At 42.6% G+C, this 18,402-nt stretch overlaps 2 protein-coding genes across 2 annotated transcripts; both read right to left on the bottom strand.

The window, feature by feature from the left end:
* Nucleotides 1–1,423: 1,423 nt before the first annotated feature.
* Nucleotides 1,424–16,152, bottom strand: LOC307255483 (uncharacterized protein; the record flags this gene model as incomplete). Its single annotated transcript, XM_080034168.1, has 7 exons — nt 16,104–16,152; nt 12,025–13,786; nt 7,468–8,596; nt 7,236–7,311; nt 5,896–5,914; nt 5,383–5,387; nt 1,424–3,118 (listed from the first exon to the last, which is right to left on the bottom strand). Exons 2-7 carry the CDS (start codon nt 13,682–13,684, stop codon nt 1,424–1,426), a joined length of 4,584 nt encoding a protein of 1,527 aa, XP_079890294.1. The 5' UTR covers nt 13,685–13,786; nt 16,104–16,152.
* Nucleotides 13,748–17,559, bottom strand: LOC307255482 (E3 ubiquitin/ISG15 ligase TRIM25-like; the record flags this gene model as incomplete). Its single annotated transcript, XM_080034167.1, has 2 exons — nt 13,748–13,786; nt 16,957–17,559. The coding sequence occupies 2 exons, from the start codon at nt 17,557–17,559 to the stop codon at nt 13,748–13,750; spliced, it is 642 nt and encodes a 213-aa protein (XP_079890293.1).
* Between the last annotated feature and the right edge of the window lie 843 nt (nt 17,560–18,402).

Here is an 18,402-nt window from a genome sequence, read left to right as displayed (position 1 = left end):
GAATAAAGACGAATACTCCAGAATGCTATTTGAGTTAGTGGGGTATCTAGGTATTTTCAGCATACTGCAATTGACATGCATGTATCGGGACATATTAACTCTTTTTCTAGCATACTAAATAATAGGGAAGTATGGGTATTGGAACGCAGGAGAAGTATGTCAAAAATACCAGGATGCCCAAATACATGCCCATTTCATTTTGAAGTATGGAAACCAGCACGATTTAGTATGTAGTATAGTAAAAGGGAAAAGTATGTGATATGGAACATAGGGTTCATTAAGAGTAAATAATGGACTATATCCTATGGCCTAAGCATTTTTTCAAGTCAATGTAACCTTTATTATCAAAAAATTGGAACATGTCAGTTTTAAGAGCTATATATCTGAAAATCTTTAGTGGACACAACAGCTCCTGCTCTTCCCTACAATCCTCCCTCCCTCCCTGCCCCCTGCCCCCTCTCTGTCCCACATAGCTTGCCACACAATTGATTGTTTTTCCACCAGAATTCACACCTAACCTCTGCCCTATTGATATTAATTTGCATTTATATTCTTCCATTGTTCCAAGGGTTACCTGTCCTCCCTGATTTACAATTATTATGATTACCTTAAGGATCGTCAAAAGCCTTGAATTTCTCAACAAGCACATTTTAAAAAGGGACAAAAAAAAGGGGTTTCCGGTAAGAGTTAGACTTGCTCGGTGCAGCTTTATTTAACACTTCAACATTTTACAAGTTGACAATTTGTTCAGAGTTAAATTGGAGCGAAGTGAAATATGAAAAAGAAAGTGATTCAAGGTGGATTGTTCTGTGCAATTCAACAAAAAAAAAACAGATGGCAACAAATAATTACAGACATCCTTTAGGAATCATGAACACTGTAATTTGTTAGTTGTGAGGATATGCTTAAATTAAACTCTCTAGCGAGTTCCACATATGTTGTGTATGTTGAACTAGTAAGGAGCCAAAAGATACTTGGTGGAATATTACATTTATTGCTGTAGAATCACATTTCCCTTCAGCATTCAATTTCTCACCTATAATTGCAAGAAGTAAGGAGAATAATAGGTAGTTCAACAATCCATTAAAGCACAGAAAGTTTCCGTGTTCATGCCATATCTAAACTAAAGTCATCATGAGCTGTTTTATGCCTTGTTTCCACCGAGCAGAGAGGGTCAGGTCGGAGCAGCTCAGAGCGGGACAGCTCGCTTTTAAGAATCTGTTTCCACCGCTGACCCTACCCTTACTGGAAGGGCAGGGTTTATGACCCTACCCTTACTGGAAGAACGAGGTTTAGGCTGGACGGCGATAGACACCGCTAGAATATGGGTCAAAGTTTCGGGCTGTGGGACAACTGTAGTCAAGCCCGTTTAAGGATTAAAACACAGAGTTTAACCCACTGTCCCTTCAATACAGACTTCTGTCTATTTGAGTCTAGTGAACTCAACAGTGTCCTCAAACAGGTAAAGACCAAGTCCAACATAGAGAGGCTCAGTGAACGTTGTCTGGACTCTGTGAAGGAGAGTCATGGTGTTGGTTTTGGAGACGCTGTAGAAGGACAGAACACCTGCACTGTGATCCAGGTACACTCCCATTCTGTAGGAATAAGGACCTGGGGCGGGAGTTTCGACTTTGTTGTACCAAAAGACATTAGAGTGTGCCTCACTATCTAAACACCAAGATATGTCATTGTATCCAAATTTACTTTCACGGTTTGCTCTGCTGATGTTCTTGTATGCGACTGCTACAGAAAGTCCGTCCCCGCTCCACTCCACCTCCCAGTAACAACGTCCAGTCAGCCTCTCTTTACTCAGGGCCTGATAATAACTAGTGAATCTGTCGGGGTGACTGGGATAAGACACATTTGGACCAGTAGTTGTTGCTTTCCTGTTCCCCTCAGACAATAGCATATGTCTGCTCGCTGTGTTTGGATCCAGTGTCAATTGACATGCATATCTTAAGAAGTCAGCTCTGGTCTTGGGCTCTGGTTGTGGCAGTAAAACATCCACTTCTGTCTCTATCAGTGACAGGTCCGTCCATGTCTGTTTCAGAGCGTCCTGTAGTTTATCTCTGGCCTGTGACACAGCTGCTGGCAAATCCTCAAAGTAGTTTAGAGCATGCATATTGATGCTGGATGAGTGTGTATAGTCACTGAGTGGTGGCAGTGAGGGGAAGTCCATTAGAAAATGGTTGTGATCTTCTGTGTTTGAGAGCGTCCTCAGCTCAGCTTCTTTCCTCTTCAGCAGAATGATCTCCTCCTCCAGCATCTCCTGAATAGCTTTGACTCGACCCACTTCAAATTCCTGTATTGATACGAGTTGATCCTTCAAATCAGAGCTTTTTATCTGGATGACACGGATCAGCTCAGTGAAGGTCTTCTCACTGTGCTCCACTGCTTTATCAGCAGAGCCATTGAAAGTCTCCACCTGCTGTTGGAGCCGCTTCACATCTTTTTCTCTGTCCTGGATTTTCTGCTGGATGTTAAGTCGACTCTCCTCCAGCTCTTTCTCCCTCTCATTCCGTTCTGCTGCAGCTGACACTGTGTCGTGGCCTTTGTGTTCGTCCAAAGAGCAGAGGTAGCAGATAGACTGCTGATCAGTACGGCAGAACAACTTCATCACCTCATCATGACGAGAGCAGAGGTTCTCCTGGAGATCTTTGGAGGGTTCCACCAGCTTGTGTTTCTTTAATGGAACCACATTGTAATGAGGCTGGAGGTGTTTCTCACAGTAAGAGGTCAGACACACCAGACAGGACTTGAAAGCTTTCCGTTTTCTACTAGAGCAGTAATCACAGGCCACATCTTCAGGTCCAGCGTAGCAATGATCAGCAGGAGCAGCTTGGAGTCCAGTCTTCTTCAGTTCCTCTACTAAATTTGCTAACATGGTACTTTTCACCAGCTCAGGCCTTGGGATGAACAAGTGCCTACACTGAGGGCAGGTGTAGATTTGTTCAGGCTCCTCTACATCCCAGTGGGTTTGAATACAGTCCATGCAGTAGCTGTGTCCACAGGGAACAGTCGCCGGATCCCTCAGTAGATCCAGACAGATAGAACAAGAGAAGCTTTCCCGGTCCATCTTAACTCTTTTCTGCGCCATCTCACCTCCCGGTGTCAGCAAGAGTCAAACTGCAGATCTAAAGGGGAGGGAACAAAGATATGGACTACAGAGTTAAAACATGCTCAACTTCACAACATTCAAGATTTTAGACAGCCTTTTACACCGCCAGTAATAAAAGGTGATAAATTCACTTCCGATCGACAGAAATCCATAAATTAATTTTGGATTGACATAATCCAAATAATAAATGAGGCAGACATTTCCAAGATCGTGAGGGCAATTTAGGGCTTAATTTATACCATGTAGATATCCAATGATCGATGCTAAACAGCAATAAAGTTTAATCATAAACTCATTTGTTCCAAAAATAAAGGCTATTTATGAAGAAAAAAAAAGGATTCATACAGCATTTTCCTGAAACTGGCCCTGCGTTCCAATAACCATACATTCTGCTATTTAGTTCGGTAGAAATAAGATTTAAAAGTACTTAAAGCTGCAGTTGATCGTTTCAGCCGTTGGGATCCCAACGGCTGTTTTCCCAACGCTCTACCTGCTGTAGCTCCTCCCTCTGAACGACAGCTATGCGCGTTCATGTGAATGCAGTTACATTGACAGGAGACAAACACCATGTCCGATTCCGAGGTGATAAAACATTAGTAATGATAACTACATACGTACATATTGAGCATACATTTTAATCACAGACATACCATGTATGTTAGCTTAAAATCATTGTAAGTGTGCTGGTAGGCCTAACAAAAGTAGCTGTAACAGCCAGGCAAGATAGCAAACTAATTGTAACAGAGCGGAGAGGTGTGTGTGTATCTCCTACTATCTATGCTCCTGCTCTGACCGCAGCTGGGAGGGGCTGCTCGGGGCTGCTGCGCGAGGAGCGGGCTGCGTGTCAGTGCTCCCGCTGCTCGTTGAGAAGTGGTGATACTTGCTTTGGCGAAAAAAGTCACCAAAAGCTAGATTTGTCGCTTGTCGCTGTTTTGAAAAAAAAAGTCGCCAGGGGGGCTGACAAGTCACTAAATATAGCGACAAAATCGCTTTGAGTTGGCAACACTGAGCACAGGACGAGGGCTATATAGGGCCAGCCGACGTCCTGCTGCTAGCGGCAGGCAGCCTAGGGGCAGAGGAAGGGGACAAGGTCGCGGTCGGAGAGGTCTTGATGTGATAGGGCAAGAAGACATGGCTGGTGTACTTTTTTTCAAGCTCTCTCCGTCTCCCTTTCAGCAGTTAACTTTTCAACATTCGTCTTTCCTCGTTTTTTTGCTGTCTTAGCGGTGTTAGTTGTTGGTATCCTGGGAATGGTAAATTGAGGGTTCGTTTGTGAAGACTGCTACTCGCTGTCCGCCGTAGTAGCCTTGTACCAAACAGTAGGCTAGTGTCAGACTGCTAGGGTCGTGAACGCTCACGCAACTGACGCATCAACGTCGTTGCCAAGGTCCCACAGCCAATAAGAACGGAGAATCTGACCTCGCTCTGATTGGTCAAAATTAACATGAGCGGTGGCAATTTTGGGGGGCAGCACACAGAGGCAGGGGGGAGCAAAGTGATAAAAATATATTTTCAGACCACTTCACCTACATATAGCTGAATGGCTATTATGACAGTTTTGCAAAATATTACAGAAAAAAACTCTCAACTGCAGCTTTAAGTAAAAGTATGTCCCAATTGTTTGCTAACTAGATTATTTTTGTGGTCAGCGCTGTAGTATGTAGAATAGAAAAAAAAGAAAGGGTGTGCGATTTGGAACGCAGGGACATTGTAGTATCTATATACCTAATTAGTTTGAGTTTAGTTAGCATAGAAATCAATGCAAATTATGTGTTTCTCACCGAAAATTGCTGAACATATAATCACTGCTGTGTTTCCCGCCTGAACACGTTGCAACAAAGAGGGACTGTTTGGAACTAGAACGTTAGATGAACAGCGTGACTGTGCGGTGGAGATCAAAGCCTGTTGACACTATCAACGCTCTATCGTGCATGACGTCACTTCTAGTTTAATTTTGTAAAACGCGGTAGAAAATGTATCTCGCAACAACAACTCTATGCGTCACTTTACTGTGCATTTACGTTTATACATTTAAAATCTAGCGTTTCCTCATTAAACACACATTGAGTCATGGGGTATATAACCTGAAAGTTGCTTTTTGAAATCCAACAGTCAAACTTTAGTGAGCTGGCCATGTGGCGCAGACAGTTTGTCCTTCTGCAAAAGTTCGGCAAATATTCGGCGCATATTTTAATCATGTAGGCTACCTTCACTGAAGCAGTGGTGAGAACGCCTACATGATATCATGTTGATCTTAGACTCACCGAATCTACAGAGTAAGAAATATCGAGAATGATCTTAACAGAACTCACCAGTTTGTTTTGCTCTGCCTGATGAGGTAAAAAGTATTCTCCTCGCTGGAAGTTAAACTGTTGGATCCGTTTCGCCTTGTTCTTTCTTCAGTGTTTTCGGGTGAACAAATACAAACAGGAGCTGCTCAGCGGTCACTGAGCCTCGTAAGGTTCAGGAAACACGGAAAACAACACATTTCTTCTTCTTTTACCGCCTGTTCAGACTGGTTTCCGGTATGCTTCTTCTTCTTCTGATTTTAAGGCAGTTGGCGTCCAGCTCAATGGCGCACTAGCGCTACATTCTGCCCCGGAGTATGAATTACACACTACACAAACAATCCTTCAAAATCAAATGAGGGATAAAACAATTAAGACAATTTAAAAAAAATCAACAATGAATAATAAATACATAATAATTTAGCAATCTGTGTTAAGAAGGAAAGATTTTTTGTAGATGTTTCTGATGGCTTGTAGCAGTTGCCTTACTGAGGACGGCAAATTCAAACTGTGGACACAGAGAATGGGACAGATAAGTTATGTTTAGGATGTTCAAGACGGTTTTGTGGTTGAAGAAAACTTCACTCAAGTCCAATATGAAAACAAATCTTTACGTAGTTTCAAAAGACAATACAGATGATGATGGTCAGCATTCATGCATGGAGAGAAGACCAGAGATAGCCACCAGCAAACATGAACACTGGACTGTATGGTGTTTCAGGAGGGCCTCAGTTAAACGCTAATTTAACTTCCAAATGATATCCAGCAGATTTGTATGAAACCCTGCAATGAAGACGAGAAGAAAGCACTTGGTTTCCGTTTGTTTATTCAGAATAAAAACATTTGGTTTGTTCACACATCGAATCAGTAAAGTCTGTTTCATTATTCATGTACAGAATAAGTTTGTATGAGAAGAATCTCAGAAATGTCAAAGAAAATAAAGAATCATCTCCTTATTGATAATAATAATGATTGTAATTACACTTCTGCACTTCTATTAGAACAACAAATAAATGTAAATGTGATTATACATTTCCTTACATATGTTCAAAGCTCTGAAAACCAAATATCGAGGATAAGGTCTTGTGCGTTCTCTCTTTCGAACCATGCAGTGGAAGAGAAACAACAACATTCAAATACGTACAAATACATCCGAACAAATCTTCAAAAATGATTTAGAGTACAGAGAAGTCTCCATGTTCATGCAGAAACATTTCAGTTAATCTAAACTAGGTTGCGTTCCGAATCGCATGTAGAAAAAAGATTTAGGATGTCCGGATTCTTGTGGCCAGATTTAGGATGGTTAGAAGTACCCGGATGTCCTACTTCATGCGGCCAAGATGGTTAGTGTTGAAAACTGCATCCTATTTGGGCGATTCTGACCCACAATCCAGTGCGCACGTGAAGTGACGTCACATCGACGAAGCCTCCATATGAAAACAAACGGGGATGCGACGGATATAAAAGCAAGAGGCGAGATCAAGGCGCAATGTTATGATGAAATAAGAGAGTAAAGTATGTCCCAATAGTATGCCTACTGCATCCTAACTAGATTCTTTTTATCGTTGGATGTAGTATGTAGAATAGAATAAAGAAAGAGTATGCGATTCGGAACGCAACCCTAAAGTCATCATGAGCAGTGATAGCCTCCATGGCTAAACAGACACAGGAAGGAGAGCCACCTAAAGACACTCAAACACTTACACAACAAATAAGATGTCAAACTCCCGCCCATCACATTTGATTGACAGCTGAGCTACCTCGTATATCACTTGTGTCTATTTGAGTAGCATGCACTCAGCAGTATCTCCTTGATCATAAAGACAAACTCCAGCGTAGAGCGAATGAGTGAATCTGGTCTGAACTCTGTGGATGAGTCTCATGAACTCGGAGTCACAGAAGACGCTGTAGAAGGACAGAAGACCTGCACTGTGATCCAGGTACACTCCTATTCTGTAGTACGGCTGATACGAGTGGGTTTGACGTTGGACTTTGTTGTGCCAAAGTGTATGAGTAAGTATGTGAGTAGTATAACTTCTATTGTCTAGGTCACAATCTAACATCCAGGATTTGTCATTTTGTCCAAATCTACTTTCACTCCCTGCTCTGCTGATACTCTTGTATGCGACTGCTACATAAGCTCCTCTCCCTGTCCACTCCACCTCAAAGTAACAAGGTCCAGTCAGCCTCTCTTTACTCAGGGCCTGATAATAACAAGTGAATCTCTCTGTGTGACTGGAATGAGGCTGTTCTCTCCTCATTCTTGTTGCTTTCCTGTTCCCCTCAGATAATAACAGATCTGCATTTGCTGTGTTTGGATTCAGTGTGATTTGACATGCATATCTTAAGAAATCAGATCTGATCTTGAGCTCTGGTTGTGGTTCTAAAACATCCACTTCAGTCGTTAGCAGTGACAGGTCCGTCGATATCTGTCTCAGTGCGTCCTGTAGTTCATCTCTGGCTTCTGACACAGCCTCTGTCACATCTTCAAAGTCGTTTAGAGCATGTGCATTTAAGCTGGATGAGTGTGTATAGTCACTGAGTGGTGGCAGTGAGGGGAAGTCCGTTAGAAAATAGTTTTGATCTTCTGTGTTTGAGAGTGCCCTCAGCTCAGCTTCTTTCCTCTTCAGCAGAATGATCTCCTGCTCCAACTTCTCCTGAAGATCTTTGACTCGACTCACTTCAAATTCCTGTATTGATACGAGTTGATCCTTCAAATCGGAGCTTCTTATCTGGATGCCACGGATCAGCTCAGTGAAGGTCTTCTCACTGTGCTCCACTGCTTCATCAGCAGAGCCATTGAAAGCCTCCACCTGCTGTTGGAGCCGCTTCACATCTTTTTCTCTGTCCGTGATTCTCTGCTGGATGTTAAGTCGACTCACGTCGAGCTCTTTCTGCCTCTCAGTTCGTTCTGCTTCAGCTGACACTGTGTCGTGGCCTTTGTGTTCGTCCACAGAGCAGAGGTAGCAGATACACTGCTGATCAGTACGGCAGAACAAGTTCATCACCTCATCATGAAGACAGCAGAGGTTCTCCTGGAGATCTTTGGAGGGCTCCACCAGCTTGTGTTTCTGTAATGGAACCACACTGTGATGAGGCTGGAGGTGTTTTTCACAGTAAGAGGTCAGACACACCAGGCAGGACTTGAAAGCTTTCCGTTTTCTACTAGAGCAGTAATCACAGGCCACATCTTCAGGTCCAGCATAGCAGTGATCAGCAGGAGCAGCTTGGGGTCCAGTCTTCTTCAGTTCTTCTACTAAATCTGCCAACATGGTACTTTTCACCAACACAGGCCTCGGGGTGAATAAGTACCTACACTGAGGGCAGCTGTAGATTTGTTCAGGCTCATCTCCATCCCAGTGGGTTTTAATACAGTCCATGCAGTAGCTGTGTCCACAGGCAAGAGTCGCCGGATCCCTCAGTAGATCCAGACAGATGGAACAAGAGAAGCTTTCCCGGTCCAGCTTAACTCTTTTCTGCGCCATTTCACCTCCCGGTGTCAGCAAGAGTCAAACTGCAGATCTAAAGGGGAGGGAACAAAGATATGGACTATAGAGTTAAAACATGCTCAACTTCACAACATTCAAGATTATAGAAAATAAACCAAATTTATTAAACAAATACCTTTTACACAGCCAGCAAAAAAAGGTGATAAATTCATTTCCGAGCAACAGAAATCCATAAATTAATTTTGGATTGACATAATCTAAAATGAGGCAGACATTTCCAAGATCGTGAGGGCTATTTAGGGCTTAATCTATACTAAGTAGATATCCAATGATTTATGCTAAACAGCAATAAATTATTCATACAGCATTTTCCAGAAACTGGCCCTGCGTTCCAATACCCATACCTTCTGCTATTTAGTTCGGTAGAAATAAGATTTAAAAGTACATAAGTAAAAGTATGTCCCAATTGTTTGCTAACTAGATTATTTTTGTGGTCTGCGCTGTAGTATGTAGAATAGAAAAAAAAGAAAGGGTGTGCGATTTGGAACGCAGGTCATTGTAGTATCTATATACCTAAATAGTTTGAGTTTAGTTAGCATAGAAATCAATGCAAATTATGTGTTTCTCACCGAAAATTGCTGAACATATAATCACTGCTGTTTCCCGCCTGAACACGTTGCAACAAAGAGGGACTGTTTGGAACTAGAACGTTAGATGAACAACGTGACTGTGCGGTGGAGATCAGAGCCTTCAACGCTCTATCGTGCATGACGTCACTTCTAGTTTAATTTTTTTAAATGCGGTAGAAAATGTATCTCGCAACTACAACTCTATACGTCACTTTAATGTGCATTTGTTTATACATTTAAAATCTAGCGTTTCCTCATTAAGCACACATTGAGTCATGGGGTATATAACCTGAAAGTTGCTTTTTGAAATCCAACAGTCAAACTTTAGTGAGCTGGCCATGTGGCGCAGACAGTTTGTCCTTCTGTAAAAGTTCGGCGCATATTTTAATCATGTAAAATGGTAAATGGTAAATGGACTTGACTTATATAGCGCTTTCTAGCCGATTTTCTCAGCCCCAAAGCGCTTTACATATCTTACCACATTCACCCATTCATACACACACTCATACACCGATGGTAGAATGATGTAGGCTACCTTCACTGAAGCAGTGGTGAGAACGCCTACATAATATCATATTGATCTTAGACTCACCGAATCTACAGAGTAAGAAATATCGAGACTGATCTTAACAGAACTCACCAGTTTGTTTTGCTCTGCCTGATGAGGTAAAAAGTCTCCTCGCTGGAAGTTAAACTGTTGGATCCGTTTCACCTTGTTCTTCTTTGTTCTTCTTTCTTCAGTGTGTTTTCGTGTGAACAAAGACAAACAGGAGCTGCTCAGCGGTCACTGAGCCTCGTAAGGTTCAGGAAACACGGAAAACAACAACTTTCTTCTTCTTGTACCGCCTGTTCAAACGGGTTTCCGGTATGCTTCTTCTTCTTGTGATTTTAAGGCAGTTGGCGTCCAGCTCAATGGCGCACTAGCGCCACATTCTGCCCCGGAGTATGAATTACACACTACACAAAATCCTTCAAAATCAAATGAGGGATAAAACAATTAAGACAATTTAAAATAATTCAACAATAAATAAATAATAATTTAGCAATCTGTGTTAAGAAGGATTTTTTGTAGATGTTTCTGATGGCTTGTAGCAGTTGCCTTACTGAGGAAGGCAAATTCAAACTGTAGACAGAGAATGGGACAGATAATGTGTTATGTTGAGGGTGTTAAACAGTTTTGTGGTTGAAGAAAACTTCACTCAAGTCCAATATGAAAACAAATCTTTACGTATGTAGCCCCTTTTACCCCAACATTATAGAGGGCAGGGCCCTAGGTTCTTCAACCCAACTTATTTTCTTCAATATTAGTTTGGATTCCCTATATATATTTATACCTGTGACAACAGTACCCTTAATATTCTTAAACATGTATCATATAAACAATTCCCCCGAGGATTAAACAGACAAACACAAAGGGTAAGTAATTAAATGTTTACTTAATTCTCTTATAAAATAAAATACAAAATGAATGGGCATACAATTCAACCCTTTTTGTTATACCACAGCTTAAACAGAACCTTTGTACCTAAACTAAGCCGGCATATAATATTAATAAACAAAGAAAATAGTCCTTTCAAACACCCCCCGTTGCAGGCCTGTTGACGATGAGTCCTCTTCGGTCCTTTGAGCTACAGCACTTTACTCACAACGTCCATTTCGAATGTCTGCGGAAGTTCACGGTCGGGGAAAAGGGAAACAAGATGCCGAGTCCTCTTCACCAGAGGAAGGTGTAGCATCCACGTGGCTACACCAGCTATCTGGCCGGTGGTCCACGGCAGGTCCAGTGGCGTCGGGCTGTTGGCTGGTTTAGCTAATGACGACTCCTCTCAGCTAACTGTGCTAACTAACTGCTCCGGAGCTTCATGCAGCTTCTAGTAACGTCCGTGCTGAACGATACGGCAACATGCACTATCAGGCAGGAACACTTGCAGTTTTTGGGGCTGATATGCCATCAACCTTAAATAAACTACAACTGACTCCTTATTTACGGAAACGTGAGCTACGTTTCCTACCCTCGTCTTAGTCCTCTCACCAGCTCAGCTCCCACGCCGTCTTCCTCCCTCTCTTTTATACCCAAATGCGGACCTGACAATATTGTCTGAGCGCTACATTCTCACTGAGGGAACTTGTTAAATCAGTAAACTTATTCATCAGTAAGTTAATGAACGGAACGAAGCCGTGACATTAGGCTCAGAGTAATGCCAGGGTCTTTTCTGAGTTGTATAGACACAATTAGCTTATTTATACCTAATGGCTGACATGGTCAAATGGTAGGTAGACTAACTACATGTTCAGCAGCAATGATGATAAACAGACACACGACGCAACTCCACCTAAAGACACTTAAAACATCTAAACAGCAAATGAGAAGATTTCAAAGTCCCACCCATCACGTTTGATTGACAGCTGATCTCTGCAGTAGAGGAAATGCCACAACAAGCTCTCAGCAACACACATGAATACAAATAATTTAAAGGGTGAAAACAGAGTTTGTCCCACTGTCAATGAATTAACTTTAATAACTGTCTATGTGAGTTTACAAAACTCAGAGGTGTCTCCAAACTTGTACAGACAAAGTCCAGCGTAGAGCGGCTGAGTGAACGTTGCCTGGACTCTGTGAAGGAGAGTCATGGTCATGGTTTCAGAGACGTCGTAGAAGGACAGAAGACCTGCACTGTGATCCAGGTACACTCCTACTCTGGAGGACCGAGGACCTGGGACGGAAGTTTGGACTTGGTTGTACCAAAAGTCATAACTTGTTTTGTTACAATCCAACGTCCAAGATTTTTCATTGAATCCAAATCTACTTTCACTTCTTCCTCTGCTGATATTCTTGTATGCGACTGCTACAGAAACCCCTCTCCCTCTCCACTCCACCTCCCAGTAACAACATCCAGTCAGACTCTCTTTACTCAGGACCTGACAAAATGCCGTGAATCTGTCTGTGTGGGTAGAATAAGTCGGATTTTGTCCAATTCTTTTTGCTTTCATGTTCCCCTCAGATAAAAACAGATGTGTGCTCGCTGTGTTTGGATCAAGTTTGATTTCGCGTGAAAATCTTAAGATGTCCGCTCTGGTCTTGGGCTCTGGTTGTGGCAGTAAAACATCCACTTCAGTCTCTATCAGTGACAGGTCCGTCCATGTCTGTCTCAGGACGTCCTGTAGTTTATCTCTGGCTTGTGACACAGCTGCTGTCACATCTTCAAAGTGGTTTAGAGCATGTATATTGATACTGGATGAGTGTGTATAGTCACTGAGTGGTGGCAGTGAGGGGAAGACCGTTAGAAACTGGTTGTGATTTTCTGTGTTTGACAGTGTCCTCAGCTCAGCTTCTTTCCTCTTCAGCAGAGTGATCTCCTGCTCCAGCTTCTCCTGAAGATCTTTGACTCGACTCACTTCAAATTCCTGTATTGATCTGAGTTGATCCTTCAAATCAGAGCTTCTTTTCTGGATGACACGGATTAGCTCAGTGAAGGTCTTCTCACTGTGCTCCACTGCTTCATCAGCAGCGCCATTGATATCCTCCACCTGCTGTTGGAGCAGCTTCAAATCTTTTTCTCTGTCCGTGATTCTCTGCTGGATGTTTAGTCGACTCACGTCAAGCTCTTTCTGCCTCTCAGTTCGTTCTGCTTCAGCTGACACTGTGTCGTGGCCTTTGTGTTCATCCACAGAGCAGAGGTAGCAGATACAATGCTGATCAGTACGGCAGAACAAATTCATCACCTCATCATGAAGACAGCAGAGGTTCTCCTGGAGATCTTTGGAGGGTTCCACCAGCTTGTGTTTCTTTAATGGAACCACATCAAAATGAGGCTGGAGGTGTTTCTCACAGTAAGAGGTCAGACACACCAGACAGGACTTGGAAGCTTTCCGTTTTCTCCCGGTGCAGTAATCACAGGCCACATCTTCAGGTCCAGCGTAGCAGTGATCAGCAGGAGCAGCTTGGAGTCCAGTCTTCTTCAGTTCCTCCACTAAATCTGCCAACATGGTGCTTTTCACCAGCACAGGCCTTGGGGTGAAGGTGTGCCTACACTGAGGGCAGCTGTAGATTTGTTTACGATCCTCTCCATCCCAGTGGGTTTTAATACAGTCCATGCAGTAGCTGTGTCCACAGGCAAGAGTCACTGGATCCCTCAGTAGATCCAGACAGATGGAACAAGAGAAGCTTTCCCGGTCCAGATTAAGTCCTTTCTGTGCCATTTCACCTCAGTCAGTGTCACCTGTTTGTACAGTGAATGGGGCCAGTCAGCTCCTAGCTGCATGTCACCACATGTTGGTTCCAACCATCTTCAAACTGTGAATCTAAAAGGGAGGGAACAAGGACATATATGAATGAAGTGGAGCATTAGTTTCAGGTAAAACATGCTCAACATTTGAGAACGTGAAGTTTTAAAAAAACAGGAAACTTTTATAAAACATGAGTGTCTTGAGAAAAATAAATCTCCAGTTAGCAAAAATCATTAGCCTCGCAAGAAAATAAATTCAGCTTTTATTTACAATGATGTGATCCAAGAATGTGTGTAAAAGGTGAATACCTGGCGGGACCAGTCTGATCTTTCCGGCTGCACATTTGTTTCTCTCCCGCAGATCAGTATGGCCTTTCTCTAATCTCCCTGGAGAGGAGCCCGTTCAAAAAAGGACCAGGCCAATCAGGCCTTGCTTTCTTTTCTGTGACATGAATGACATGCAGAGAACGACCACGAGCCGGATTCTAACCCGGGTCTGCTATGAAGAGGACTGAGACTCTATGGGTGGGGGAGGGGTGCTCCAACCACTTCACCACGAGCGCCCAAGACCCCGCTTTCTGACGTAGCGTTCATTCCTTATAGTGGGAGGCACTTTCTAATTGGTTCGCGTAGTCGTCAATCTAGCCTCGTTTGAACATCCTTATCTCACAAGCTTATTTGTCGATCCATGATGACGTCAATGACTACAAGAACCAATCAGCGGCTACTCAACAGCAGTAGCTCTGATTCAGCTGATTGGCGGAGTGATACACTAGACTGCACAGGTGTGAGTTGGCGTAGTAATACAATGGTCGAACTACGCCTGAAATAAAGTTAAAAAATAAACGGCTACCTGGTGGCTAACTAAAGCAGTGAAAAATAGTAAAAAAAGGTCAATCCAGTGTTGTTGAACTGATTTTTTTTAGGTAAGCATTTATATATGTTTATAGAAAACTTGTTAAATCTGGTCACCTCTGCAACAATACAAGGCTAAATTATGCTATCTTGAATTCTCCAACAAGGTCCATTATGTGACTGCGTTGAAAGCCATCTCCATAATGTAACATGTTAAGTATACCTAAGTATCTCATACAATCCCACTTCAAAAATACTGAACTATCCCTTTAAGTACTGGAAAAACCAAGATGGCCCGCTTCGTTCACATTCCCTTTGTTTACATACCAGCTTACAGAGCCTAGGCTTTGTATTCGCTGATTTTTTTTTCAGCGAGACACAGTACAGACAAGTGGCAGATTGTGAGGAGATATTCACTGATTGACAAAAAAGTGATTTTTCAACCAACATTAACCAGAATGACCTAGTATGCCTTTACATCCTTTTAGGTATACGTTTACCTGCACTATCTACTGTTCATACTATACTTTGTCTATTCATATCAGTGCTGTTGCTGATTCATATCTCCCCCTAACCATTTCTACTACATTCCACATGTACCCTAAATATCATTGTTCATCATATATATTACTCAGCACATTACTGACTTATGCACTTCTGGTTAAAGTTAGGCACTACACTGCATTTCTTTGTCTCAGTAGGCCAATCAACATTCTCTGAGATGGCAATAATAAGGTATGATCTTAAACTCACTAGTTGTGGTGGTTTATGAAAATGCCTTAACAAACATGACAATTGAAGCGTAAGGAAAATAAAAATGCACACATACTGTAAACTAACTCATGCTAACACGCCCCTTACCTCCAACATTTTATTTGAAAGAAAAACAGATGGAGTAACCTACCTCCCTTCCGGCAAGACGCCATTCTCCAGAAACAAATTATAATATACAAAATTAATATAAGTGTATTCAAGGTAGTTATCAATGCATAGTATACGTTGCTATTCACCGAAAATTGTTCGAATCACAATCATTGTCTTTCCAACATGAAACATTAAAAACAGACATGATCAAAGCGATTGTTTGGAACTATAGAACGTTGGCGAGATCAAAGAGTGTTTACTTCACTCTTTCACAGCAGTGGAAATCTCTATCAAACTTGACGTCACTTCCAGTTAGTTTTATTTCTAACGGAAGTAAAATTCTCCGACAAAAACAACTCAACAAGTCCCTATAGAGTGAATGTATGTGCATATATATGTATTTTAAAATGTAGTTCTTATATCATTTCCCTACACATTGATTCGGTGGGGATTCTAACCAGTAAATTGCTCTGTAAAATCGAACACACCCCCCCCCCCTACCTACAGTATGCTAACCATGTCGCACTGCTTGTCGTTGTCCCTCTGTTTGACGGGGATTTTTGGCGCATTCTAATCGTCTAACTTATTTTCTACAGTAATGTGAACGCCCTGATATTGTCATGTTGATCACACATAATCTACAAACTGAAATAACGGGATTTATCTGAACTCACCGGTTGGTTTTGCTCGTACGGGATGGAAAAAAAAAGAGTCTCATCTCCTCGCTGAAATGGCAACTGTCCAAATAAAAACACTAAACAATACAAGTTCCGGTCACAGCTTCCAAAGTAAAAGCACACTATTAGAAGTTGTAGCCTCGTATGTTATTGTGTCTGCAATCCATGACTTTAAAGTGGAAAATAACAGTACACTATAGAGAAGTCTAATAAAATGGGTGCAGAAGTGATCAATGAAAGTATGTAGGCTAATTTTACTTTATTTTTTATTTTGTAAGCAGACCGGTTGGGCAACACAAACCAAGACAGCCACCTGCAACCATGGACACTGGACTTTCTGTCATTTTTGGGGGAATCTGCCTCACTTAAACTCTCGTGTTAGTTCCACATGTTATCCAGCATCTTTGGATCAAACCCTGGAATGAAGACGAGAAGAAAACACTTTGTTCTTGTGTGTTTATTGAGGATGCAAACCTTTAGTTCATTCACACAAGCCACCAGTTAATTCTGTTCAATTACTGTTGTTCAATGATTTCATGTACACATTCACTTCATCCACACACCAGTTTGTTTGAGCAGAATCTCAGCGTTGGAAAATAAAATAAAGAATCATCTATTTATTGATAATAATAATGATTGTGATTAAACTTTTATAAAACCTCAGAGTTCCCCATGTGTACCTCCTCGATTAGAACAACAAATACATGTAAATAGGATTATATATATATTTCCTTACAAACGTACAAAGCACTGAAAACCAAATATCAAGGATAAGGTCTGATGCGTTCTCTCTTAAGACCCATGGAGTGGAAGAGAAACAACAACATTCAAATATGTTTAGTCGACTCACGTCAAGCTCTTTCTGCCTCTCAGTCCGTTCTGCTGCAGCTGACACTGTGTCGTGGCCTTTGTGTTCGTCCACAGAGCAGAGGTAGCAGATACAATGCTGATCAGTACGGCAGAACAAGTTCATCACCTCATCATGACGAGAGCAGATGTTCTCCTGGAGATTATTGCAGGGCTCCACCAGCCTGTGTTTTTTAAACGCAGGAGATTCATAATGAGGCTGGAGGTGTTTCTCACAATAAGATACCATACAGACCAGACAGGACTTGAGGGCTTTCAGTTTTCTCCCAGTGCAGTAATCACAGGCCACATCTTCAGGTCCAGCGTAGCAGTGATCAGCAGGAGCAGCTTGGAGTGCAGTCTTCTTCAGTTCCTCCACTAAATCTGCTAACATGGTGCTTTTCACCAGCACAGGCCTCGGGCTAAACAAGTGCCTACACTGAGGGCAGCTGTAGATTTGTTTCTTACCTTCTTCATCCAAGTGGATTTTAATACAGTCCATGCAGTAGCTGTGTCCACAGGGAACAGTCACCGGATCCCTCAGTAGATCCAGACAGATAGAACAGCAGATTATGTCCCGGTCGAGCTGAAATCCTGCCTGCGCCATTTCTCCTCTCTGTGTCAGCGACTGTGTGAGTTTCACTTCCTTAAAACTGCAACTAGTTTGAGCTCTGATCTGAACAACATGTGTGTGTGCAGTGGATGGGGCCTGTCCGCTTGGTTCCACCCACCTTCAAACTGTAGATCTAAAGGGGAGTGAACAAGGACATGTATGGCAGGGAGCATTTATCAAGCTTTGACTGAGAAGCTGGTCCATCAGTCAAGTCAAGTCAAATCAAACTTTATTGTAAATTCTTAGAATATGCAGGCATACGTAAGGATCGAAATGGCGTTGGTCCCTTCTGTTGTTCCACGGTCAGGAAGGAATCCACATTGTTCCTCTTCATTCTGAGGTCGACTATCGGTCGAACCCTCCTTTCCCGCTTTTTGAATAGAGGAACCAGCGACCTGTGTCCCACTCCTTAGGCACTGTCCCAGACTCCCTCGCAATGTTGAAGAGACATGTCATCCCGGACAGCCCTTCCACACCAGAGCTTTTAGCATTTCTGGATGAACTCATTGATCTGGAGCTATGCCACATATACCGGAAGGATTGTGCACCAGGCGCCTGCCGATGAGACCTCCGTCCGGGCCTGGCTCCAGAAGGGGGCCCAAGGCTTCCTCTTATTATGACGCTCTGACCACTGTGCCACGAGCGCCCCCAGTAGCTGTGTTTTTAAATATGGCGGGCATGAGGTTTGAGTTGGTCTGGTTGGTCAGGAAAATCCCTCCTCTGGCCATTGACATAGGTGGTACACATTTTCTAGCCCAGCTCAATCCTGGAGTTGGGCATGTCACCATTTTTTACAGCCCAGAGCCAGCTCTCTGGCCGGTGTGAAACCAAAAAACT

This window comes from Ammodytes marinus, assembly GCF_949987685.1.
Source record: "Ammodytes marinus genome assembly, chromosome: 9".
Classification (NCBI taxonomy): domain Eukaryota; kingdom Metazoa; phylum Chordata; class Actinopteri; order Uranoscopiformes; family Ammodytidae; genus Ammodytes; species Ammodytes marinus.
This window is presented reverse-complemented; position numbering and strand designations above follow the sequence as displayed.